Source organism: Mixophyes fleayi, chromosome 7 (genome assembly GCF_038048845.1).
Source record: "Mixophyes fleayi isolate aMixFle1 chromosome 7, aMixFle1.hap1, whole genome shotgun sequence".
Classification (NCBI taxonomy): domain Eukaryota; kingdom Metazoa; phylum Chordata; class Amphibia; order Anura; family Limnodynastidae; genus Mixophyes; species Mixophyes fleayi.
In genome coordinates this window covers 114,909,033-114,936,944 of record NC_134408.1, presented here as the reverse complement: position 1 = coordinate 114,936,944, position 27,912 = coordinate 114,909,033, and the positions used below count along the sequence as shown (strand labels likewise).

General features: G+C 38.7%; 1 protein-coding gene across 3 annotated transcripts; it reads right to left on the bottom strand.

The window, feature by feature from the left end:
- TRAF3IP1 (TRAF3 interacting protein 1) lies at positions 1-27,732 on the bottom strand. Of its 3 annotated transcripts, XM_075180431.1 has the most exons (18): positions 27,409-27,732; positions 25,848-25,916; positions 21,868-22,029; positions 21,110-21,253; positions 19,683-20,237; positions 17,704-17,781; positions 17,017-17,098; positions 14,608-14,649; positions 14,414-14,524; positions 10,709-10,813; positions 8,809-8,829; positions 8,149-8,224; positions 6,936-7,019; positions 6,697-6,826; positions 6,579-6,609; positions 6,096-6,163; positions 2,738-2,961; positions 1-1,049 (listed from the first exon to the last, which is right to left on the bottom strand). In XM_075180431.1, the coding sequence occupies exons 1-18, from the start codon at positions 27,529-27,531 to the stop codon at positions 884-886; spliced, it is 2,271 nt and encodes a 756-aa protein (XP_075036532.1). In that variant the 5' UTR covers positions 27,532-27,732; the 3' UTR covers positions 1-883. The 3 variants fall into 3 exon arrangements, with proteins under 3 accessions (XP_075036532.1, XP_075036533.1, XP_075036534.1); XM_075180432.1 differs by lacking the exon at positions 10,709-10,813 and having other exon boundaries at positions 27,409-27,731; XM_075180433.1 differs by lacking the exons at positions 10,709-10,813; positions 14,414-14,524; positions 14,608-14,649 and having other exon boundaries at positions 27,409-27,730.
- Positions 27,733-27,912: the final 180 nt, after the last annotated feature.

The following is a 27,912-nucleotide window of genomic DNA, read 5'->3' as shown; positions in this document are numbered from 1 at the left end:
TCGATTTTTATGTATTTTTTTTATATATAAAAAAAAAAAAGTTTAAACATAATTTGCTAGAATGTAATAGTTCAAGTTTTACAAAATGTTCACACAAATGTTCTTATGTGATTAATATGTATATAAATAATTTGTACACAACAAAATATAAAATCTGCAGTCCATACGTCCTATTTTTGCTCATTCTCCTGTCCAACACAACATGTTATGACTTATATTAGCAGCAGTCTGTGTTGGAACTGAATGGATGACAATGAAATTATGCACTATTGGAGATCAGTCAGTACCTGGATGGAATTGATCAGGTAAAGTATACAGGATGCTGCATACTTAGGACCAAGAAATATGAACACAAGATGAATGAGGTGTGGGAAGCCCTCCAGGGACCTACAGCAAATAACGGACTAATGCTCAGAAATGGATTTTAGTTCAAAAAGTGCTATGTTTTTTTTATCTGGTTGAAGAATGCAGAGAAGTATGTGTAAAGTAGGGATAACGTTAAATATTATGTGTTATACCTATTTTGTAGAACTCAATCCTCTATGAAATATCCACTGTGCTTATCCTATGACATGGAAGATGATGATAGGCTCTTTTAATTGGCATGAATGCAGATAGAGCCCATTTACAGGGAGATGTCATTTCCAGTGCAGGAGATTAGGTATTCACATGATTATGGAGATAAGCCATTGACAAGCATAGTACTCTAAAGATCTGTTTCCTGCAAAGGAACAGAACACACACACACACACACACCTCCCAGGGAATGTACACAATACAAAACACTCACCCTGAACAGTAGCTGAATAAATAGATTTATATTTATGAATCTGGGCGAGTAGCGTTTGTGTGGTGATGGAGTGAGGATAAGTCAGTGCATAATTTACTCTCTGGTAGACACATTGATGCTCTGAGCCATCTTCTGGATTTTGTCTTCATTCCGTAGTATGTTCCCTTTGACTGTGCAGATCTTGTCTCTTTGCTCTTTGATCAGTTGCTCAAGCTCGGCAAGTTCTGCCTTGAGAGGTTCCACGGCTGTGTCAGTAACGCTGATAAAAGAATTAAATGGTCACATACAACGTACAGTGTAGTAAGTATGTATCACCAAATATAAAACTGCTTTACCTAGATTGCAAAGTGATAACAAGATCGGTATCACAGTGTATAGATGTTGTCTTTATATACCAGTAAATAAAATATGTAATAGCACTTGATCACCCCCCAACATTTTTTGCTAACAAAATGTGCAGTGGGACCAGCACTTCAGTAGGAATGATTAATACTGCGTAGTAACTACATAGTAACGTAGTTTACTAAACATTTCCTGTGCTATCTTCTACACAGTATCTACAGATCAGTGGTTTTGTTTGCTAAAACAGCCTGCATCACTGTTTAGTAAGATGGCAATACTAAATCTATGCACTATGCCCTCAGTTTCACTGTATGAACCTTAATAAGAGAAGCTCCAAGTTTGTCAAGTTCCCTTGTTTACCATCTGCTACTTAACAAATTAACATTGCGCTGACTGATAATCCAGAGAAAGTAGAAAAAAAAAACTAAACAAGCTTCCAGTTGCTTCAAATGAGGAAATCGCTTTACGTCTTAATTTATTTAGAATTCTGACAACAAATAAAGACAACAAAAAGAAAGGATGAGACAGCCGTTCAGATGACACTAGTGCCACGAGTTGGCCCCAGCAGCAGCAAACCGCGTAGAACTGAGTGATTTCTAAGGTATGTTAACCACTCGATAAGTTCTGGTAATGATAAAGGAAACCCATCAGGTTCTCATCATGTGAATTATCTAAAGTCCACAAAAGCTTTCCTTATCCTTTGAATGAATGAATTCATGAATAATAGAACATCATTCCTTCTATACTTACTCTCCCCAGTTTGTGGCCATTTCTTATCAGTTCTATAATGTAACATATTTTGCTAAATATTCCCTTCCTATGTCTTGTTGTAACCCTTTCTGTATTTGTTTCAATAAAGTCCCAGTTTCCTCCACACATTAAGTTTGATGCGTCGTTTTAGATGCTGTATTATTTTTGTAGCCCATTTTTGTGTTGCTGAAATTGGATTCTATCCCATTTTTCTTTGAAAATATCTAATACATTACAACATATAAAAAAAAAATTGAAAGTAGGTTACATCTTCAAGATAGGGTAACGCAAATACAAAATATTCTATCTTCAGGGGGAGACTGTCATACAAAAATATATAGGGGCAACAAGAATGACATAAGAATAAAGGCCACAAATAAAGCTTAGGGAGATGGAACGGAGATAGTAGAAGATAAGTGTATTCCAGGGGACTAAAATATATATATATATATATATATATATATATATATATATATATATATATATATATATACACACACACAACTTAGCAGTCACCAGAGAAGACACATGGAGGCCTTTTCTTGTTGGTATTTCAGCATTCCACTTGTTTCCTACAGTTCCAAACCGTAGAAATTGTACTAGTATGCAGCTACCTCTATACATTCTGTTATTACTGGCCACCTGCATGGTTTTGCAGAACATGCTGCCATTGTTCATCATTAACGAGGATTATAAGTGTCAGGAGAAGTATATCCGCATAATTAAACAAACATTACATTCATGGTCAGATTTCAAATCTTATTAAAGCTATAATTTATGCAATCTGCCGAGAAGGATGTAGAGAGCACTAGGAGTGATAGTTTTTACATGCTATATAATTACATATACAAATACCTCTGCTCCTTAAGTAGAACGTCTGCATGTTCACGGTTTTCCCTTCTCCATGTCTGCAGTTCATTCTGCATTGTGTCCATGTCCTCTTGGATGTAATCCATGATCTTCCCCAGTGGCAGAGCACTGCGACACACAATCTGGATGGAGCTCCTCAGTTTTTCTATCTCCTTCATCACCATATCCTTTTCCTTTTTTCTTCCAGTATCAGACAAGATCAATTTGTCCTGAAAAACACATTGAAGAAACTCCAGGCATAATATATAAGCTAGGGGGCTGACCTTAGTTCCAATTCTTAAGTTTGTACTCAATATGGTGTCTATGATCTGAAGATAGAGGATACTTTGAATCTTTGCTAGAAAAGTGTATAGCAATTTGCGGACATGCTCACATACTGTTTATATTAGAGGTAAGTGCTGCAGAGCATACAAAGAGCACAAATGAGGACAGGTCTCTGGCTGTGATCCTTTCCTAGCATCCTCTTGATTCCGTTACTCACTTCCGCACATATTTTTCCATTATAGGACAGCCTCTTGAAATCCATCTTGAGATGCCAACATGGAAATTAGCATCCAATGTTGCCATCACCACCATCAGGTTGGTATATGAGCCCCTGTGTCTTTCAGGTAAGGTACTGCGACAGGTTCCACATTTTCTCCCCACAGTGGTTTTCACACTTCAACATAAACAGCACATAATTATTCTATTCCTTTGCCCCTGTGTGTTGTTTTACATCACTCTTGCTCCCACCCTTTAGGTTCTATGAACTGCTTTGGATGACCTCATCGTTCCTATGTCCCTCAATGTAACACATCAGAGAACAGGATTTTTGTACTTGCTGTGCAACTCCTTCCTCTTGGAGTTCATTACCGTTTTACCTTGGTCATTTTTTTACTGGTGCAGTATGAATGGTACAAGTCAAAAATCCCGGGTCTAAAAACCCGGGTCTTCAACCCGGGATTTATCGAGGGGTAATTCCCGGGTCGGACCCGGGTTGCCTGCACTATGAATGGAAAAACCCGGGTTTTTCAACCTGGGTTGCACAGAAAACAAGATGATTGGCTGTCTGCCTGTCAGTGAATCATGAAGAACTGTGGGGCAATGGTGAGGGGTATGTTTTATAGTACAGATCTGTTTTATAGTACAGATTTCTTTATTAAAAGGGGAAAGAGTAAAATGTAGTAATTGGGTTTGGATTGTGAGAAAATTAAGAACATCAACCAGAATAGAGCTACGAGTACACTAAATTTAGAATATAAGTAGTATATAAAGGTCATCAACAATTAAAGGTCATATAGCCAGTCCCTGCAGCTGTATAATGCTCATTCTTCAGCCACAGAGGGGTCACAAAGAAGAAAGCTCAATGTACATGTCAAGTTGCTGCCTCGTTTTATTACCATAGAGTAAAATTAAATTCTAAGCACCAATAGTTATTATCCCTGCACCTTTAAATCACAATATCTTGGTCACACCTTCTCACCATACCTTTTTGTAAATATTGTGCAGGAATCCGAATGATAAGTTCAGTCGCTGAGTGATGAAGAAAGGTACTTAGATCCCAAATACTATACACATTATTATATTGATTGCGTGAATCATCACATCCCCAGATTATGAGACATATAAATGCTGTGTTCCAGCATCAACCAGTCATCTTTCAATGACATCACCATTTTTCAGCCAATGAAAACTGCTCTGGTGATGACTCCCACAAATTGCCAGGGCACAGACTTGTGCAGTATGAATGGGCTCAACCCGGGAAATTCTCGGGTCCGAGGTGCAGTATGAATGGTGTTTCTGAGCTGGGACGCTCCGAGACCCTGCAAAAACCTGGCTTCAAAAACCCGGGATATTGCAGGGGCGGCAGTATGGAAGTGGTATTAGTGTCCAACCTTCATGAGACAGGGCCAATGCTAACCTTACTGGTGCCCACAACAAACTACGAGGGATTGGAAAAGGATTTCACAATAACACAAATCCATTTTTCCAGGGATTTAAGGTTGATTAACCTTTATGCTGCAGTCGCAGTAACCCATTTTTTTCCCCCACAAACATTATCACCACTTACACTTTGTGTTTCAGCTTTATATCCACTGACTATTGTATACAGGTTTTGTTGCATGTCACAGCTTATTATTACTACCCAACTGCACAGCATGCTACCTAAGTAGCTCAACGGGCGAGGCCTTTATCAATGATTAATGAGTAATAAAATGAGTCAGGAGAATTATATTCACATAACAATCCAAGCATTACAACTCAAGATATATGGTCACGAGAGTCCACTAACTGAGAGCTTATTAAAACTATCATTTCTCTTGTACAGCTGAAGTTCTGCAGATCTCTCAGGGTCCATATACTGAAATGAGCTGAATGCATTATGTTGCCAGAGGAACGACCATTTCTATTGCCACAACTTCCATCTAGACTACAGTTCTAATGATTTTGAAGTACAAATTGAGCACAGGTGGATTGTTTCCGAAATAAGACAATACAGTCTGTGTGTATGCGACGGGTCTAAAATATGACCTGGTAATTAGGGCGAAGCAGATTCCCACCGAAGTCAGCCCAATAACAAATAGCATGACACAGCTTTAGCGAGAACAATGCTTTTAGGCTTGGCTTGCACACACATGTACATATATTTTATTTCAGTACAAAGCGGTTTCTAAAGTTCGAGAATACAGTCCAGGGAGCTATAATATAGGAAAATATATAATGCATTGAGAGGCACTGAAGACACAAAAAGGAGAGGTTCCTAGCCCAAGCAGTTTACACCCTAATAAAATGTAGGGAAAATAGAAAGTGGCATATCAAAAAGAGTGCTTTGTTTCTGAAAAGCTAGAAGTAGGAATTGTACACAAAATTTGACAGCCGAGAGGAAAGAGAAAGAAGTTGAGAGCAAGGAAATTATGTAATTTATACTATAAAAAGAAACAAAAAAAAACAAAAAACAAAACTTTAATATTTGTCAGCAACACGATGTAAGACAATCACTCATACATTCCAATAACCCTATTATTATAATATTTTATTTAAAAATGGCTGATCTAAAATGCTCAGAACTGCCGTACATAGCATTATGCCGAGTCTACCTATGAATTCCAAATTTAAGAATTATGTGGACATCTTCTGATTACATATCTACTTTCACTAATACCCGAGAATCATTACTTATATATTCAGAAATAAAAAAAGTTGTGTGATGTTAAGTTTGTCTCCGATTCCAGAGAATAACTTTAGTATAAAACCTCAGGAGTCTCCGATCTAGAATAGTGAATTCTTGGGAATCCCAAACTAGAATGTATAAATTCTAATATATCTTTCCCAGGCAAGAAGTAACACTATGTTGAGCTCTTACCTTACTGACCGCATCACCTTGTGTCTCATAGTCTTTCTTGGTCTCTAGGATTTTCTTAACAAGACTGCCTGTAAGATAAGGAATCCCAATGTAAAATTTCAATATAGGAAGAGTCTCTACACTCTGCCTTTTACTGGGGAACAGGGGAAGTCATAGGTCTCTCAGCCATAGCCAGTAGTTAAACACCAATGTCATACACAAGAACTAGGAATATAAAAAGCATAAGAGTCAGCACAGACTCCCTATATCCTGCAACAGCTCTTTCTGAACAAAGTAAATCAGGGAGACTCAATAGTTCTAGTTTTTATATTCCCTGATCGGTATGCAGCTTCTAATGGAGCTTTGTTGTGAAAAAGCTTCTGAATTCAAGGGGATTAGTTAAAGAATTCCTAAGTCTGTTTTAGTACGAGAATTCTGTATGAACGATTTATGATCTCTGTAGCGCAGGAATATGAACCGATCACATCTTCATATAACTCTTACCATGCTTCTCATCCAGATCCAACTCTGGCTCCTGAAAAGAGAAGACACGTACATTTGGTCAGTCACACAACTTGACTAATCTATCAGAGCGAATGGGCCCCTTGTCCTTCTCACTTACCAGCTGCATGTCAGCCATCTCTGAAAGCTGAGGAGGAGCTTCCTCCACCACAAACTCATTGTCATCATCATCGCCATCGTTTTTCTGCTTGTCCACAATCACACTGGATATACCCTTTCCACTGCTGATCCTAAGTCACGATGGATTCAAAAATGAATTAAGTCCTACAGCACTGTTACAAAGAGCATTAATGCTCAGTATATATACATAACGCTGGTTAAGGACATCTTCCTTCCCACCTTTCTGGCGCAATGACTTCCACGCTGCCCTGACGCTTCACTCTCGGGGGTGCTGGTCGTGCACTTCCTGGCCGTGGGATCCTCCTGCAGCAGATGGAGTATTTTAAATAGGAGGACATAGAAACACTTCATACACCCATGCAAACAGTGACTTTTTCTTCACAATGCAATTTATTAATTACTGTTTATTGACTTACTGTTATAAAAAAAAAAAAAAAAAAGTTCAATCTTTGAGCAACAACAAAAAACTTTATTATTCACCTAGTTAACTATTAGAATTTAACATAGAAATAGTTCTACATATTGAGACCTCATGAAGGGGTGTAGATTGCAAGGTAAAGCAAGTGTGGGTCATAGCTCAACCTGTTGGGTCACAGGATTTCTCACACAGGTGAGACAAACAGGTATTGGTTTGAGGATTTTCATATAGGTGAAATAATCTATTTGGGCTTCAGCAGAATTTATTTGAGGGAGGTGTTCTGGAGGTGGCTGTTCTACCCAATTAAATTCCCTGCACATTTTGAAAATACATTACATGTGTAGCAAGTTCTACTAATTTCCATTAGTCCTATAATAAGATTATGCTACAATGATGAACTCTTTCAACATGGACAGGGCAATAAGACAACAAGTAACAAAGGCTTTATACTCATACTGTAGAGTTGTTGAGCCAATGGACCGGATGTTTTTACTGCATTGTTACCAGCTGTTATTATGGAATCCATTCATCACTATATTAAGCATTCCTTCAGTACACATTGACACTAGACCAACATAAGAACACACTGCATTAAAGGTCCACAGCTCTTGGAAAAATGTCAGTGTGAGTTTAACAAGGGAATAATGATCCCTGTACAAATAAGTGTATATCTAAAACCTATGTAGCCCACCTTGTACTGCAGCATAACAAACATATTTTAAACTTTAGTTCTACTATTTTGATTTTTTTTTAATAATTCAGAAAACATGGAAAATGATGGCATTCTTAAAAAGTGCAGATATCACCTGCAGGCAGCCATTTTGTGGGCGGAGCCTAATCGAATGAGGCTGCATTCTTGTGGAGAGTAGTCCAGTTCCCAAAATGGGCACCTTTGTGTAATCAAATAGTGCACTTACATAGTTTATGACACAGCAAATAATGACTAAAGATTTAATTTTTTGCTATTAATGAAAACTACAAAGACCAGAAAATGTGAGGCGATAACGGCTTTACCTTTGTGCAGAAATGTTTGTCTGTGCATCTGAAACCGCATTACTTTCTGAATTCTGGATCTCTGTAGTCCCCCCCTCTAAAATAAAAATACACCGTGTTACATAGTAGAAAGGCAGTACAAAACAACAATCTGGTAACACTATGTACAACATTTCTGCAAGTCAAATTTAGGTCCTTGAAAAATAAGTCTAGATTTAAAAATAGCTAAAATGAAAGAATATAAATTACAACCAAACGTCCATTTTACATTCCCCAATATTACATTTCTCCTAATAAATTTCAACGTGAACATGTTCTTCATTTGACACGACTTTTACAACATTTTACACCAGAAAATGTGCCCATATCTCTGATTTTGTACTGGCTAATTTGTTCAGATAAGGATATGTTCAATATTTTCCTCACAGATATTTTTATGTGTGTACACATTATATGCTGGGGCAAACAAAACAATACGCTATTGTAATTGGTTTGGTTTTTGTGATTTTTTTTTTAGACTTTTTCCTCATTTTACACAAATATTTCATGCAACCTTGAAAAATGTGACATTCGGGTTTGACTGTATATAATTTTTGTTTCAATTGAACATTCCCTAAAAGATGAATGTGGTCAGTAAGGAGGTCAGTGTGTGAATAGTCTTAAGACAATGTATGATCTTACCTTCATCACTGGCTGAATCTCCTGTGAAGTAAGAAAGAGCGAACATTAGAACCATGCCCAATAGTGTAACTGTTATTCTCACTGATGCCCAATAATCAGTGAGAACAACATCTTCTGTACTGCAATTTCCTTCATTTCATCCTAATGATTGACTACTATAGGATTTAAACAGCAAATCTGCCCACGGATTACAAAGAGCAGACATATTGCACAGTGTTGCAGAAAATCTCCAACTGGATTGGATGACTGCAATTTAAACAAATCAGTGAACACTTAGGCCTCATATGTGCAGGACAAATTACAAATATCCGATCAGACTGTAATAAACCAATGCCATTGTATTGCAATGGAAACTGGCTGCATATAAGACCTGTGTATATCTTGCACACACGCTGATGGTGATCATTAGGCAAAATTAATTTAATAAGAAATGAAAACCAATCCGATCAAAATGTTTAACTTAACTGAGAACACACAATGTACAAAACACAACAGTGAAACTTGTACGTGCAGGGTGAAAAAAATTCTAGCCATACATGTAGCAAATTGAATACAATAATGATTCTGCCACCCTCTTTTCCATCCAGCTAGATTATCCGCAGTGCCAGACACTGGGGAATACAGGACATTATATATATATATATATATATATATATATACACACACACACACACACAGTGACGTAGGAGGTAAAAATTAAATAAATGCAGACATGAAGACAAAGGGTAGGGAAGGCCCGGTTAATGAAAGAGCTTACATTCTATGGTAAAAAGGGCACAGCTGAAACAAAAGGAATGAGTGTGTCTGAGACTACATATTGGGACAGTTGTGAGGGGGACAGTTGTGAGGTGTACAAGTGTTAGTACAGATGGGAGTATAATAAACTCCTATAAAGAGATGGGTTTTCACAGAGTGTTTAACCATTTGAAGCCTGTGGGGCACTTAGGTGTGGTAGGGAATTCCACGAGTGGGTAGCGGTCCAGCAAAAGTCATAGGTTGGAGTGCGAAGTGGATAAGAGTTTTGGTTGACATCAATGCAGAGGGGTTGGGAGACTGAGGAAGTTGTGGTGTTGTTAAATGTGAGGGAGATTTGATGGGAGCTGGTGATACTGGCAGTAGGCAAGATGATGGGCTCTGTTTTGGACATAGTGAGCTATGGGTAGTATTGGGGCATCCATGTGGACACAGCAGAGAGACTCTATATGAAATCAATATATGATCTAACATAGTGGATTTAAACAGATCCTGCTGATGTAAATTCTTCATTGCAAAGATTGATAATCATTATGTAGAAAGTTATTTTTTTCCTAAAGTTTTTAATAAGTCAAGATTGGTCAAAATGATTTGGACTTTCGGAGACAGCCAGACAAATCAAACTTTCAAAGGAGTCAGGGAAGACAGCCAGTCGATGCCGTGGCTGTCTGGTCACTGACAAGGTGTTCAGCCCTGTAGTAAACTAGTCTGTAAACTAATGATGACCATGTCATCCTGCAATGATGTGCAGCTTGTCAGCCTACCTTTACTCACTGCTTAAACCTGTGGTGAAGGAATCGGTCCTAACTGCTTAGCTGTAGCTTCTGGGCTGAGAACTGATACACACAACTAAAAATCACTGTTAATCTAACATGTTTATCCAACTATGAATTCACTATATACTAATGTTAACAAAGGGTTCACAGAATCTATTGTTATGGATCTATAATCCGAGTGCCCTGAGGTGTAGAGTAAGGCATTAAGGAATACCTGTCATGCACTCTACAGACTGCCATCTTATGGCATGGACTAGTATTCTATCTATTCATTATGAACCAGTGATATCTGTGAGGCACTTTACTGTATATATAATTTATAGTAATAAGCATACAACTGTATTCTGCAGTGGGAGCCCTCTACCCCTTACCTATCTGTTGGGCACTAGATGTACTTCCAAGCTCCTCTGTATCCTTGGTAACTAATTCCTCTACTCTCTTACCGCTTGAAGTCTTGGGGCGTGCCTCTTCACCTCCTGACAAACATAGTACAGACGTTATCCTTTCTAAATGTACTTTAGCAGATATTACACATGGTTTATACTTAACTAAAAATATCCATCATGTTCTCTTTCACTTCTCTGCAGCAAGTCACCATGTTAGGAGGGAGGTGCTTCTCTAACTAAAGCAGTGGCAGTGACTGACAGCTAGGCAGACTTGATTTGCAAAAAATAGCCCGGGAATTGGTTGATTCATACCCAGGGTAAGGCCAGTGACGTCATTACTCAAATGACTGCAGAACTCAGGCTGGTCCTAAAAACATGGGTGGAGTTGTCTGTAGTGGAGTGGGGAGGTAATAGTTTTAATGTAGCTGCAGAAAAATGTCAGATTGACACTGAACACTGCATTTTTTTTGTTTAGGCTCATGTCTAAAAACCTGAAAGCAAAAAACTTTAGCAAGAAAACCTTAAGTCCCAAGTATTGTGGCTAAACTATACTATGTATTATATGTATAAGATATATGTGAAAGATGAAGAAATTTTGGGAACAGTTGCCGATTTCACCTACAATTAAGACACTGAAGCTCACCTCAAGGCCCCCCCCCCCCCCCCAAAAGAAAAACATGTTAATGTTAGAAAAACCATCAGTGGTATTTAATGTATTGCTTGTACTGTACATTGTGTTTATGTCCTTTCTAATTTCCTTTACATACATATTATATACACAAAAGTTCATGTCAATAGATTTCAAGTTTTTTTTTAAAGAGTACAGGGACTAAGAAAAACTCATATGCTGCAGTTTTAAGCAAACTTTATTTCCATACATTACTGAAGTACCATTTGTAGTAGCAAACAGATCATGTTCGCTTGACAAGCACATAAAAGACAGAGAGGCAAATCTAGGAGCCAGCGTGATCTTTTAAAGAGCCTGAGAAGATATGCATCCGCTGGTAGGAAAGACTTCTACAAATTAGATGCCATCGATCATTTCTTAGGCTCATTGGTGATCTGGCTCCTGGAATTTGCCCAAACCTACAATAACAAACTATAAAAATAAGAAAGTTTGCAGCTGAATTATTATAAATCATGCTCAAATCTATGTTATATTGCCTATCAATCATCTACTTCATCTATACATCCTGACCTTACCTATCTCAGCATTAGATCTATTTCCAAGCTCCTCTTTTGTCTTAGGAATTAATCTCTCTGATCTCCTACCACTTGCAGCGTTGGGACGTACAACTTTATCTCCTGACATAAATACACTGACACATAATGCAGCTTACAAGTAAGTGAGTAGAACAGAAATACAGATTCTAAAACTAATATTTGTCTGAGGCACCCACTTATGTATTTAAAAAAAGTTTTCTAAAAGAAGAAAAAAAGAGTATAATTTCCTTCCAAGGGAGCAAGGTCTGAATCCTCCTTACACTCCATTACTCTAGATGACATGCACTCCTTCCCTTTACCTAGTGCACTTCAGCAGGTAGGCATTTTTTTCTGTATTTGAAGGAATAAATGTTATTTCATTTTTCTAGATAAGAACCGACTCCTTCAGCGGTCAAACATTATTCTGACAACCAGAGCATTGTCAGCAAAATACTACAATGCCTCCCTCCCTCAATCCCTCCAAAACATTTGCCTCCTACTGATTAATCTCCCGTCCCCAATAATAGGATTCAATTCTGTTATATAACTAGATATTTCGCATGGAGCCGGTTACGGACATTTCTACGGAGCAGAGTTTTAACCGGCTATCTAACCATAGTTATAGTAAATCTCTGCAATGGATATTTTCTGTAGATATGGTTATAAAATATGTTTAAAGTATAAAGCTGATCCAAAATATGTTCTTCGATTAACTCCTTTCTCAGCAACAGCTTGGGACATCTTCACCCCTGCAAGTGCCTTTATAGGTACTGTGTATTATCCAATTAACTGAATCAATAGTCTTACACGACACAGTTTAGACTGTTAACTTGAAGAATCATTAGGACATAGCAGAGGCAAGTGTTTCATTATTCATTCATTATCAGCTTTCCTAAAATACAGGTATCTAAGGCATTGGGATAGTCTTCGGCTCTGCTAATAGGGTAATAGAGATACATTGAAAAATTGGTCATATCCAGATCACAATCAGAACACAAAGTTCTTACTTCTAAAGATAGCACATCTACTAGCAACAGGAATATATAGCACCCTTCCCTTATCATTCCAGATAAGAACCACCCACCTCTTCCTGCAGTTCCCTCACTCATCAGACCACCACTAGTCGTGAACCAGTCTTTCCTCTAGTATTGGCCATAAGGAGCAGGATGAAGAAGCATCAGTGCATGTCATGCAAATATGCCAACATTTTAAAATCATTTCTAGGGACACTTTGCTGTGGAGAAGATAAATCTAAGCATGCTGCACATGATTTGGTCTACATTGTCATCTGCATCTTATAATCCCAATCATAACATATTTATTACACTTGGTTACAGTGTATTCACATTTTAAATATTTCTGTTTAATAAATAATTGCTCCTATAATCAAGAAAACTTGTATACATAGTGCAAGAGGCAATCAATATGCAGAATAAGAGGTCGTTGTATTGTGCAGTCAGTGAATACTGAAAAATATCAGACAGAAATTTACAGTGACTAGTCTTTAAAACCAAATACTGTGCCAGGCAATTAGGGCCAGTTATTAATTATATTCATGGGAAACAATGTCTGCCACAAAATGCTGCTGTGGGCATAGTACCCACCTTGCCTTATGGTCAGCCCAACCATGATCGACACTTTAGAGGAGAGCTTGAGACCCAAAGGCTTGGTGTAAAGTTTGGACTTGCCTCCATACCCCTGCCAAATTATTCTACCCACATATCAAAAGATCCCTCCACTAATACTCATATGCCCCAGCTGATTTAAACTATATCACAATGATTAATGATTTGGGGGAATGGGTGTTTATCCATGGTGGGGCAGCAGTGGCATAGTGGTTAGCACTTCTGCCTCACAGCACTGGGGTCATGAGTTCTATTCTCGACCATGGCCTTATCTGTGTGGAGCTTATATGTTCTCCATGTGTTTACGTGGGTTTCCTCTGAGTGCTCCGGTTTCCTCCCACACTCCAAAGACGTACTGGTAGGTAAATTGGCTGCTATCAAGTGTGTGTGTGTGTGTGTGTGTGTGTGTGTGTGTGTGTGTGTGTGTGTGTGTGTGTGTGTGTGTGTGTGTGAATTTAGACTGCTATCAAGTGTGTGTGTGTGTGTGTGTGTGTATTTAGACTCTAAGCTCCAATGGGGCAGGGACTGATGTGAGTATATAAATAGCTGATGATGATAGTACATCTTGAGTGTGCTCTGGACTTCCTCCCACAATCCAAAAACATACTGGTAGGTTAATTGGCTGCTATAAAATTGACAAAGGCTCAATAGGTCTTTTCTATTGTCTTCAGTAATCCAATGTAAAATGAACTTAATAGTTACTCGAAAATCGGATGCTACTAGTTTCCCCTGGTGTTACTTGCCATGATTCTGGTCTCCCCTCTTTCTGTCAGGGCTTTCCTCTGCTAATGAGATGTCCAGATGAAGACATGTTTTATATATAAATTCATTGACATGATTGTATTATACTCAGCCTGCTTACCTACTGTTGTCTTTACTAGGAATCTTTTAGGAGCGCTGTCTAACTCCCTGGCTGTCTTTGCCTCAGTAACACTTTCTGCAGTTTGGGCTTTGCTTGTACTTTCCTTTCTTTCTGATACAAATGGTTTAGAAGTTAACTTCAAATTATGCAATATACATATTTCATATAAAAAAACCTGTGTTAAATATACTCACTGAAGCTTTGCTGTCTACTCTTGCTATGTTTCTGTACTGAACCTTAAAGATATGGCGAATAATGTTATGGAAATTATTGCTCAAGGAGCTGAAAAGCAATACTCACTACAACCCTGTAATTATTTAATATCTCAAACGGAATAAAACTCTGACAAACTGACTTGTCAGAATTCTAAATCATTCTATGCTGTAGGTATTGACGATTTTACCCAACAGATTAATATCTTAAAAATATATAATATATTAAATATATTATTTGCAATAATAAACCTATTACTTTTTTATAATATTTCCATTACTATCCTTTAAATACAATATTTTAAAACAGTAAATATATATTTTGCATGACTTATTGCTGATAAAATAAAAATTGTTGACCTTTGAGACACAGGTTTGGAGTACTGTATTTCCTATTACCTTGACAGAGTGGGATGGTAATTCACACTTACAATCTTGGATAATCAGTATTGATTTTGTAAAAGAAAATGATCAAATGTTACGTTAACAGCTGAAAACAGTATGTAACCGTTTTCTTGTGCTCCCCTTGTCCTCTTCTCATTTATTCCCTCTGTATCTTGTCTTTTCTCATATTCCCTTTCACAACATCCTCACGCTACCATCTCACGCGTCTTCCCACCTTTTGGTGGGAACCTAACACAGCCACAGCCTCACATAACCTCCTTAATTGCTCCCATCAATGTCCCCTGATGGAAGACATTCACATATCAATCAGTTCTTACTCTCCTGGTCTTGCACATTTCTCCTCCATTTTTTATTTATTTATATATTTATAAGGTGCCACAGATATAGAAGCAAGTAACCATTAGATGAGGTAATACATGTAATACCCCATTCACTCGGCCTCAAAACCTGGGTTTGTGCCAGGTCGACGCTTAGTGTGATCAAGTCCAGGGGCATCTACCCGGGCTGGATGACCCGCGAAATAGACCCAGGCCTTTTGGAGGGTTATTTCTGGGTCCGATCCAGGTAGCCTCCAGTCTGAATGGTGAGACCCAGGTTTTGCAACCCAGGTCTCACTGAAACATATTGTAAAGTTAAAAAAAAACAAAAAAAAACAAAACACACCATCACAAGAAGAGCCAATCAAAGCTTCTTTTGTGATGTTGCCAGGGAGACCAGGGCAGACCCATGCTCAGTGTGAACACGGTCTACCCGGGAATTTGCCGGGGTGTCCTGCACTGTCACCCGGCAATATCCAGAGTTCATAAACCCGGGATATTGCCAGGGCGGCAGTGTGAGTAGCACAGATGTGTGGGTAATGCTAAGAGGACTAACACAGAGTGCAGCAATAGACATGATGGGACATACGAGGGATAGTAGACAGATGTGGGACAACAGGTAGACAGGATCCTGCCCGCGAGAGCTCACATTTTAAAGGGAGGGGTGGTGAGAGACAGTAGGACCAACTGGGAGAGAAATGGAGATGGCAATTGAGGAAGAGGAGGTGATGGATAGAATGGTTAGTGGGTGTTAGGATAGGCGAGCTTGAAAAGGTGAATATTGAGTGAGTATTTGAAGGACTAGAGGTTGGGGGAAAGTCGAGTGAGATAGTGTTTGAGAGTTTCAAAGATTAGGGGCAGAATAGCAGAACTCTTGAAGACGAGCATGGGGGGAGGTAAATTGCTTCTAGCAGTTCTCACCAGCTGCCAGTCTTACACAACCTCCTCCTTTTTTTCCCCTCAAACACATTCTATATTTTGGCATTATGCTACCACACAATCTTGTTTCCAATTAAACCTGTCCTCTCTGACCAAATGTCACTACTTCTACCTTTAATCCCATCCCATTCTCCACTGTCACATATGTCTTGCCTTAGAGGTGCCCACACACGCAACAACTGTTTCCCATGATGCAATGATTGACATCTGTGTGGTAAATAAAATATCTTAACTGAAAGAGCTTAATTAAAAAAAAAATCATTAAAAAATATCATTCAACTTAGGAGATTTTGCTGCCCAGTACTAAAAAATAATTATCTCGCTATGTCTGTGGGTAGATAGAACAATCACAAACTAGTGCTCTTTTCTGCCCATGCTCAAGCTTATTAGATTTAGATAATTTGCACATACAGAAACTTCTTCAATAAAGAGATAGCTTGTGAAAAGATATTTAAACAAAAATTAATAGAATTGGCACTATTACAGCCTTTCTAGTCATGATTTACCAAAGCAAACTGATCATCTATATTCACAAAACAAAACTACCCTATTGTGTTGTATTTATATTATAAATTGTTATTGTTATTATTATTATTACTATATTACATTGTGAAATGTTGTATTATTGTTTTACAGTGAAATAAATAAGAAGTAGTGAATTAAAAACACACCAAACCCATTCCCACCATCCCATTCTGCCTCTTACATTCTCAGAGCAATTAATTCTCACCTTCGCCGCTAAGTTTGGCTGGTTTCCTCTCCCGCAGCTTTGAGGCTGACGGCCGTGCACTTTTGGACGGAACGGAGGGCTTCTAAATAATAACAAACAGGCAGATTTTAATACATTTCCAAAATAGTTCTAATTTACATACATGATTATTTAGGACAAACTAAACTGTGAAAACGCTATAAAACAGTCTAACAGTTATATACCTCTTCTTTGCTGCAAGAGGGCTCCATGGACAATGTGAAAACAAATAAAATAAACATTAGCCAGAAGACACAAACTTACATACAGTCCAGCTGTGAAGAAGGAGCATCTAATAATCGCCTAACATTTACACCCTGATCAAAAACCACAATGAGTTAAAACAGTGTGCTGACACTGCCAAGTTGTTTCTCGTTACATTAAGATGATATTGAGCTCCATTGTTCTGGGATTCCCGAGAAAATACATTTTTAATGAGGATCATATAAAATTAGAGCAGCTAAACTATTCCTTAACTAGATTTGAATACTGATGCTAGAACAAAAATTTTTATGCGACTGAGGTAGTTGATTACATCTAATTAGAATACAATTCTCTCTTCTTTTTTTTTTAAATGACATTAAGTCACTTTCTTATGGTAAACAATGCTTGCACAGCCTGCTAAATCATAAGGAGAAGTGGAATACAACAATGCTGCTGCACACTTACCTCTTTATCTGCAACGATTTTGTTTTCCCTGGCAGAGATTTCTGGGGTTTTCTTGGTAGTCTCCTCTGATGCTTTATGCTGTTGAGAGACAGATTCGTTTTTCAGAGCGCTGACCAGTAGGCACCATACACAGAGCAAAAGAACAGATACAACTTGATCCATGTCCTGGCCTACCGTTGCAATCAAGTTGGATAAGTAAATGACAACACAATTCTCATTATTCAACCTCATTTTCTAAATAGAAGAAAACGTACCAGGGGGTAAATGTATCAAGCTGAGAGTTTTCCAGCGGGTTTGAAAAACCAATCAGATTCTAGCTTTCATCTATTTAGTACATTCTACAAAATGACAGCTAGAATCTGATTGGTTGCTATAGGCAACATCTCCACTTTTCAAACGCACTGAAAAACTCTCAGCTTGATACATTTACCCAGGTCAGATTCAGTCCAGTTGAATGGAGATCATTGAGGATTAGGCCAAGCACTGTGCATGGGTTGGCCAATTTGGTTAATAAAGATCAAATTGTCTAACATATGCATGTGTGTAGCTATCCAGTGCTACAGGTGCTCAAAGCTGCATCCTGAACGATGCTTCTCCAACAGTGGATTAAACATTGCTTACATAGAAACATGGAATTTAACACCAGAAAAGAACCTACAGGATCACCTAATCAACCCTTTTTTCATTGTGCATTTTATTTTTTTCTCTACCTTAATATTTTCTAAGGTTTTAAGATGTATTACCAGTTTGTAAAAAAAGTTATTAATGCAGAGCCTCCAACTCCCTACTACAAAGGGATGCGGTTTGTGTCTGCCCACTCACACCCCCCTTCACTGCCATTTAAAGGTAGTTATTTATTGATTAGCCAGTTCTGTACTACAGAACCAGCAGTGACACTGGAAAAACGTCTACGTATAGCAGCACCTGCGGCTACAGCTAGGGGAGCGGACATAGCAGGAAAATATTTTCCTAGGTGGTGGTGCAGCTCTAACAGGAATATGTTTATCCCATTACGGAGTCCTTTTACTGCAGGAGACCCACAACTGCTGGCTAATAATTTAAAGGAATAGATCCTTCTGTTCTAGATTTTAGTCGTCCTCCCTCCAATTACTGGATTAAAACAAAAAAACAATACAGTCTTCCTGAATCAAGGAGGGAGGGGACCCAGGACCCTAATAAAGGTGGTGCAGAGTTATAGGGACCGGCTTTGGCCTAAAGGGAGTCAAGACAACCAATCTTGTGCTTCCCGATGACTGGTTCCTCCGTGACCAGCCACCATATAGCATGTATTGTGCCGTGGATCTCATGTGCGAGGGCTAATAATTTAACTTCAGGGCTTACTGAGGGAAAATTTGAATGCTTGCTTTTACCCTAAACAGAACCATGTCATTCCAGGACCCAGACAAGCAGCAACTGATTTTAAAACATCAGTAGCATCAGGTAAAAGGTGCAAGAATAGGTAGTACCGTGTTTCCCCGATAATAAGACCTACCCAGATAATAAGACCTACCCCTACTTTCCCTGAACGGTCCAAAATAAGCCCGATCCCGAAAATAAGCCCTAGCTAATACCCCATTTTGCCCAGTCCCTACGCTACTATACAATGCCCCCAGCTCCACCCTCCCTTCCCCCAACATGAAATGGATGCCGCTGTTAAAGATTTAACAGTGACATCCAATCGCAGCATCTCACTCTCTCAGTGAGCGCGCACCCTCCCCTCGTTTTCTGTGAATCATCATCATCATTTATTTTTAATAATATTATTATTACTATTGTTAGCAAGAACTGCCCCATGCACATAACCAGTTTCTGAGCTGATGTAATGGTGTGTAAGGGAATGGACTACAATAGCCATATAATATCAGATTGTTTACTAAACATCAAAGAATTCTGCCTGCAAAATGTTGTCAAAGTATTCCTGCCTGAGATTTCAGTGTTGTACTAAATTAAAGCTAGGATATATTAGCATGTAGCATTACCTTGCGTTCTGTCCTCTCCTCCTCTAGTGGTTTTTCTTCTTTTCCACTTTGATACTCGTTATCCCTTCTGTCTTTTCGTCTTGCTCTTTCTGCATCCTTCTCCCTTCTACGCTCTTTATCGTGGTCTCGGCTTCGCGACTTCTCTTGATCTCGATCTCTGTTACGTTCTCTATGATCTCTGTCTCTTTCACGGTTGCGATCTTCAGGTTCTCTCTCTTTCTCTGGATCTTTCTCCCTTACTTTTTCTTTATCTCTTGTTCTGTCCTTCTCCTTTCCATGGCTCCCCTCATTTCGTCTTTCCTTCTCCCTGCCTCTTTCATGCTCAGATTTTTCTTTACTTCTGTTTTTATCCGTCTCTGACCGGGACTCTCTGACTTTGTTCTTTTCCTTCTCATTTTTCTCTCCTTCCCGCAAGCCATCTCTCTCAGTCTCTCCCACTCTCTCCCTTTCCTTCTTCCTTTCTCTCTCTGAGTGTTTTCTCTCTTCCTCTTTCAGCTGTTTGTCTATTTTGTCTCTGCTCCCACTTCTTTCACGGATTTCAGTCTCTCTTCTATCCTACAATGTAGAAAACAAATTTAACCATGATGAATCTCTGCAGGAACATAACATGGTACAAGATTTGTATGAAAGAAGCTAATCAATTTATTTTAAAAGGAATATGTCCATCTACATTATATAGTAAACCTCCCTCACTATAACTAGTGAAATGGCTAATATCCAAGACCCCTAACATTATTTTTCCTTAATTCTAATATAGTAACTAATAAAGGTAACATCATCAGGAAGAGCACTCAGAGAGTTGAAAGGATCTGTCTTGTCAGGCTGCTGCCTATACATCATTTTAGGTGAGATGTCCACCCTCCTTATTGAGAGCTATTTTAATATTATTAAGGATCTGCCGCTGCCCGTGCTCTTTCAGATGGGTAGCCTGAGTACCATTATTTTACACCAACATTCATCTGGTTCCCATAACCTTGAATGTGCCTAAACTGGATATATTGCTATGAGGATATTTAGGACAACTAAGTACACACACACAAACAACTGTTATACAAATAAAAATAAAATCACCACCCAACTGGAAGGACACAGGCAGCGCCACACCCTTTATAATAACATTATTGTAATATCAGTTTGTTCATTTCTGCATGTTTTGCTTGGTAAGAAAACCCGATTGTATGTGCCAACACATTTTAGACATGTTTATCCAACTTTAAGACTGGGTAGAAGATCTATGAATTAATTTCCTTATACACCGACTTTGTCTCACTCTTATGCACCCTAATAACCATAGCCTATTCATAGCACATCCTTACCTATGTATTCACTCTTCTTTTATTTACAATCATTATACCCATTTTAAAGACCATTCCATTATACAATACCAGTTCAGTTCAGCCCAGTTAGTAGCCAGAACTTACACTTACCTCCTTCTCCCTTTGACTTCTCCGTTCTTCATCTTTTGCCTCTCTGTTTTCTTTATCCTGAGATTTGGAACTTAATGGCGGCTTGCCTTTGAGGTCCACTTTTTCTCCTGACAGTACCCTCTTCACTGCATCCTCACTGGATAGCTAGATAAACATGAGAAAACCAGTATTACCATGTGGCAGAGAAGTGAGAGAAGTGTCTTTACCAGAATAATTGCACTCTCTTTGGCTGTCACTCAGTACTCCACTCGGTGGCACTAAATGTAGGGGACTGACTAATTCTAGTACATCAGAACAAGTTACATGCGTCAGAACCAGAATGATATAGACTGGACGCATAATATGGTTATACAAGGCTGACTCCAGGTGGCTTCAGGATTACTAATCTCTATGTCACCACACTTCCCCTGTGTACAACAGGCTGGGAACATTGCATGAAGCATTATAGCACAACAAATGTTAATGTACATTGAGATGTAAATGGGAGAACAGCAGATGTGCAGAGATTACTGAAGCACATTCACAGTGCATGTCATTTAAGAGATGTGAAAGAGCTGTAATGAGCAGTACTGTGTTTATACAATACCCTCATTTTTAAAAGCCACCTAATAAGATTAATGTATATAAGGAAATCAATGTATATAAAATATAGTATATAGTGAGTAAATAAAAACTAGATCCCATGTCACTAAAGTCCAGTTACCCCTGCCTTAATGTATGTAACAAAATGGAACATGTCGGTCATATCAGACACTTACTTTATTCAAACAGCATTTTCCTATGGCTTGGAGGAACTCATTGGTCTTCTCTGGTTCATGTCCAGCCACAACTCGAGCTGGCTTCACTGCCAGAGGCTCCCCAGTCACCAGAACTACCACATCTATTGCCTTCTGTAAGAAGCTAATCTTGGCATCCTTATCCTAAGAGTATTAAACAAAGGAAAATGAATTCATAGAGTCAAATGAAAACTACAGAATTTTCAGAAGCAACTAACCTTGTTAAAAGTTTTTCTCCATCTTTGGAGAATAGGAAAATTACACAGCCATCACCCCCTCCCCTACCCCTTTCAGACTAATCTCTCTACCTGGGATTACCACCATAAGCAAGATATAGACGCCTGGCTGTACGTTATTTACTTATTGTATTAAACACCTCTGTTTGAGATCATCAGTGCTATAAGACACCCACAGGAGAAAAAGGATCCGATTGACTGGCTGCAATGACAGCTGGCTCCTGGTGGAAAAAGTGCTGCTGCCATCTGTAGGGTCCTTCCTCCTGTGGCTCTCGGAGGTACACAGCTTCACTATACAATCGAGAGTAGCCCTGCGGAGATCCCTCTACTGATTTCTAGTATGGAAAAAGGCGAGGTTGTATAGATGTCTAGGCCCACCCCTATCCCTTCCAAAAAGTGGAAAGCTACTTTAATAAAGTTAACGAGTCGGTTAATTAAAAAAAAAAGTCTAGACAAATTGGGTTTGTTCACTTTGGGAAAAAGTTACCTTATCACTGGTATGGTATACAAAGATTCTTAGACAAGGGGACATTCACTTCTACTGGAGAAAAGAGGTTTCCTCCATTTCAACACAGAATGGTGCATTACACCGATTGGTCAGGCTATGAAATTCCCTATCTAGGGAGGTGGTGACAGCAGAGTTACTAAACAAATTTACAAATAGATTGAATGACATTCTTACAAGAAAAGTCACTTGTAACTTAATTACTTAAATTAATAAATAGCATAATTGGGTGGCTGATCCAGGCAATTAGTAAAATTGCCAGGTCAGGAAAGAGGTTATATTTACACCTGTAAGGCTAACTTTGGTTGCTGCCTTGCTGGGGATTTTGTTATGCTCTCCTTGTAATCATCATTTGAATTTAGTAAAAGCTGGATTTGATTACTTATGTCTTTTGTTTACTATTATGTTAACTATGTAACTTTAAAAATGTTATGGTTCACAATATAAATAGTAAGCATAGTTGACACAGACTATAAAGTAACACAAAAATGTATGATGCATAGCATGAAGAGCAAATAGACTTTGGTCAATATAAGTTTATATTGTATAATACCCCATTCATACTGCACCAAAATCCTGGGTTTTTCCCGGGTCGAGCTCAAACGACCCGGGTCTTGGTGCAGTATGAATGGTACAAGTCTAAAAACCCGGGATTTATCGAGGGGTAATTCCCGGGTCGGACCAGGGTTGCCTGCACTATTAATGGAAAAACCTGGGTTTTTCAACCCGGGTTGCACAGAAAACAAGATGATTGGCTGTCTGCCTGTCAGTGAATCATGAAGAACTGTGGGGCAATGGTGAGGGGTATGTTTTATAGTACAGATCTGTGTGCAGCATATCTCACAGTGATTCTACTGTGCTGTGTACATACATTTTTTGGAACTGAAGGTGACCTCTCAGTTTTCTTTATTCTTTATTAAAAGGGGAAAGAGTAAAATGTAGTAATTGGGTTTGGATTGTGAGAAAATTAAGAACATCAACCAGAATAGAGCTACAAGTACACTAAATTTGGAATATAAGTAGTATATAAAGGTCATCAACAATTAAAGGTCATTTAGCCAGTCCCTGCAGCTGTATAATGCTCATTCTTCAGCCACAGAGGGGTCACAAAGAAGAAAGCTCAATGTACATGTCAAGTTGCTGCCTCGTTTTATTACCATAGAGTAAAATTAAATTCTAAGCACCAATAGTTATTATCCCTGCACCTTTAAATCACAATATCTTGGTACACACCTTCTTACCATACCTTTTTGTAAATATTGTGCAGGAATCCGAATGATAAGTTCAGTCGCTGAGTGATGAAGAAAGGTACTTAGATCCCAAATACTATACACATTATTATATTGATTGCGTGAATCACATCCCCAGATTATGAGACATATAAATGCTGTGTTTCAGCATTAACCAGTCACCTTTCAATGACATCACCATTTTTCAGCCAATGAAAACTGCTCTGGTGATGACTCCCACAAATTGCCAGGGCACAGACTTGTGCAGTATGAATGGGGTCAACCCGGGAAATTCCCGGGTCCAAGGTGCAGTATGAATGGTGTTTCTGAGCTGGGACGCTCCTAAACCCTGCAAAAACCCGGCTTCAAAAACCCGGGATATTGCAGGGGCGGCAGTATGAAAGTGGTATAATTTGCCTGTACTGCACCACTCTCACACGCTACATGAAGAAGCTGGATATATGAACTTCATTTCATACAGGTGTATTTGAAACAAAATCTCACTGCATTAATTTAATGGGAGCATTGCACAATTACTCTGTTCGTTTGCGATAAACCGCTTCTTCCACTATCTAACTCTATGGCTTCAATTTACCTTTATTCCCCACCTCACATCATGACACTATCCGGGTCACATGCTGCCCTATCCTCACTAAAATAATCACATGAGCGGACAGGCCTCCCACAAGATCAGCGCATTAATCTCCTAAAACACTTGGTGCTGCTGTGAACATTCCAAGGATCTGATTGGCTACAGGTTATTCTATCCACATCCAGATGAAACCAAGGTACCAACCAATGACCAAGAGATGAAAAATTATAACAAAAAGATGTTCTGACCCTAGCCAAAACCACCTTAACAATGCTAATGGAATCAGATAAATTACCAGTCTGGATGAAATCCACTTAAATCTTGCATTATATCAGTCACCTACAGTATGCTTCCTTCTTATTCACAAATTCCCTTGTATATCCTTCAGTCATTTAACAATTCTGTGCAAGATTTTTTTTTTAATATGTGGCATTGAGCTTTGAAGATTCATGAAACAATGAAAAACAAATCAACATATTTAGTTAAAAAAAAAAACTAAATCTATTTATACACCAAATGAGCAGCTATGACATTCTTGCCATAAATGTACTACCCTAGCTGCATCGCACTAATATTCAGCCATTGTGGCTTGCCCTTGTGTTCAGCTGTAACTGGGCAACACTAGAGCAGTTTATGTGGAGGTTGCCATGTAATGGATAGCTCAGGAATGTATATGTGCCATGTTTTCAGCTGTGAAATAAATTAATTAGCTGCACTGGATGTCACATACTTACACAAACCAAACATATTATGCAAATACAAAATGCAAACGGGACAATATAACATTTTATTTAAGGGGACATTCTAGACTTCTTAAACTTGAAACATAATATAAGCTGTATAACCTTTTACAGCCTACATTTGTGATGGTCACCAGGAAGCTGAGAATTACTGGAAGAGACAATCTACATTCTATATGAAGGGAGCATCTACCAGCAATTAATACATGATCGTTTCTGGTAAAGGGAAGTGTCCTACAGCATTCAGTTTTTCATATAAAAAAAGTGATTTCCATTAAATAACGACTGGCAAGAAACATCAATTAATTGTTTTTAACTTTTGAACTATCCAAGTGCAACTTAGAGGGTACATATATGGGCATATTGTAATTGCAAGAAGAATTTATGTAGGAACAGGGTTTTGTTCACTAAATTATGGAACAAAATAAATTCAATTTTGTAGCTATACAGTTTACACACATCTAACCAGAATAAATCTGTCACGGTGTAGTTGTAACATGACAGTGTTCTGCAGGACTCCGGAAAGGTTAATAAACCCAAGTGTGTAAATTACTAGTACAAAAATGCTAAAAAGATCCTATATAACTACTTACACTTGAGAATGCCTACAATCAAACATTATGGGAAAAGTCATTAGAAAATAATACAGTGACTACTTGCCTTCACGTTATCTGATTTCAAATCTGATTCCGTGTACAAACCCTTCAAAAACCCAGTAGTTCTGATGACCTGAAAAATTAAGAGATTGCAAATAATGTATTACACACTAATATTTGGTGGCAAATTAACATGAAACTGATGTTTATGGTAACACTAAAAAAAAAAAAAACTACCCTAACTTGCATGTGTGTATCTGTGTGCCCCGTGGTAGGGAATTTAGATTGTAATAAGCATCACTAGGGCAGAGACTGAAGTGAATGAATAAACATTCAGGGCATAATTTATTAAGAGATGCATACTGAGTGAATGTGCATTTGCTTTAAAATCCACGTAAATCAGGTATATGTAAGCTGAATTCAACAAGAAGCGGATCTAAAGATATGTGTGGTAATTAATACAAGTATAAGTTTGCTCTGCTCCACTCTACTAGACAAGACTCTGCAGGATAAGTCCAAAATGTATGCATAATATAAAGTCACAAAAGAATGCAAAAAAAAAAAAAGCCTATTCAATTAATGTCACCTGTTCATAATAAGCATTAATGATAAAATCTAAAAATAAATAAAACAAAGGGTTTTTTTTCCCATGAATTACATTTATTAGGATGTTATGACTGTCTATTGTACATAAAATAAATTTTTACAGAGGCTCCTGAATGCAAACACACTTCTAGCATGCAATACACAGCCGTCATCACTAGCAATCGGCACTTAAACAAGTACCTGAGAGATGACCAGAGCTTGAAACGGACGCTGAAGCGAGTGCTTCAGCTTGACACGACCTTACTGAACACTAGACTACGTGCATCTGCCCCTTCCCCGCCCTGTTCCCTCCCTGAAATCGTAGACTGTAGTAAGTGTCCTTTGCGCTCAAAGATGAATTGAACATGGTTGCCTTCTGTGGTGTATTGTCCGGTTCTGGACATGCGCAAAGTAACTGCGGATTTTACGCACAAAATCACTCTTTAAAGTGCCTTAATGAATCAGGCCCTCTGTGATTGTAAAGCATTGCATAATATGTTGTTGCTATATGAAGTGTTGGCACTTCAACTCCTGAGTGTCATAAGCTGGCTGTGAAAATAGCAAACAAACAGAGCCAAAAACATATTACTTATAGACAATATGTTCACCATACCAACCATACAGTGTTAAGTAGAAAAGAGACATTTAGCTATATATATATATATATATATATATATATATATATATATATATATATATATATATATATTTATATATATTACTTAGGTTGTCTGCAGCTTAATGATGTCCACATGACAATTAAAGGAGCTTAGTCATGGGATATGGGCATAGCACAGAGGAGGATGGCATGGTAAGAGAGTGATAGATTAGGGTGACATATAACCCATCTTCTTTCCCCCTATTCCAGTCTTAGGAAGCCCCTGGCTAGGCAACTCTTGTACAAGTACAAGTCCCAGCACATCCTGCACAGAGGTTGCACAACCTGCTGGTACTTGTAGTTCCACAGCAGCTGGCGAGCTTCTATTCTAGTATGAGTCCTGTGCTGGCCCTTAAGCCTTATCCCCTTAGGCTGCTCTCACCTCTGTCAGGATATCGTGCAGATACCGGAACGGGGGCTTTCCCAGCAGTTTATCGGTGAGCGGTGGTTTCCTAATCACTTTACCCAGGGATTCCTGTGTGCGGCGGAGAACCGCGGGCTCCATCCCGGAGACCGGGAGATATAACCTGTGAGGACCAGGGGGCTGAAGGGAGAGCACTCCAGTATTTGCCAGTTCTCTCTCTGGGGTCCTTCTTGTTTACATTGGTCTCCAAGGCTGTGGTTCGGTATGTTCAGCACCGGCCAGTCCTTCCCTTCCCACAATCCACAGCGCTCTCCGTTCTGCGCATGCACCGCCTCCGCCGTTACCAAGCGTCCGCCGCCATGGCAACTAACCGTAACACAGGAGGAGGCGGGTCTAAGGCTGCTTAAGTGTCAATCACGTGATGTCATTGTTAAGTCCAAGGGCAGCTGGCAGAATACGTAACTGTTCTGTTTAGACTTCCGCAGCATCACGTCTTCTTACCTGGATACACCAGTAAATGTG

Coding starts and splice junctions, on each gene's coding strand:
- TRAF3IP1 (XM_075180431.1), bottom strand. CDS start 27,531: ATGGAGCCCGCGGTTCTCCGCCGCACACAGGAATCCCTGGGTAAAGTG. Junction 21,254..21,867: donor GAAAATGCTGTTTGAATAAA/GTAAGTGTCTGA, acceptor ATGTTTATCTAG/CTATCCAGTGAGGATGCAGT. Junction 8,225..8,808: donor AGATTCAGCCAGTGATGAAG/GTAAGATCATAC, acceptor TTTTTATTTTAG/AGGGGGGGACTACAGAGATC.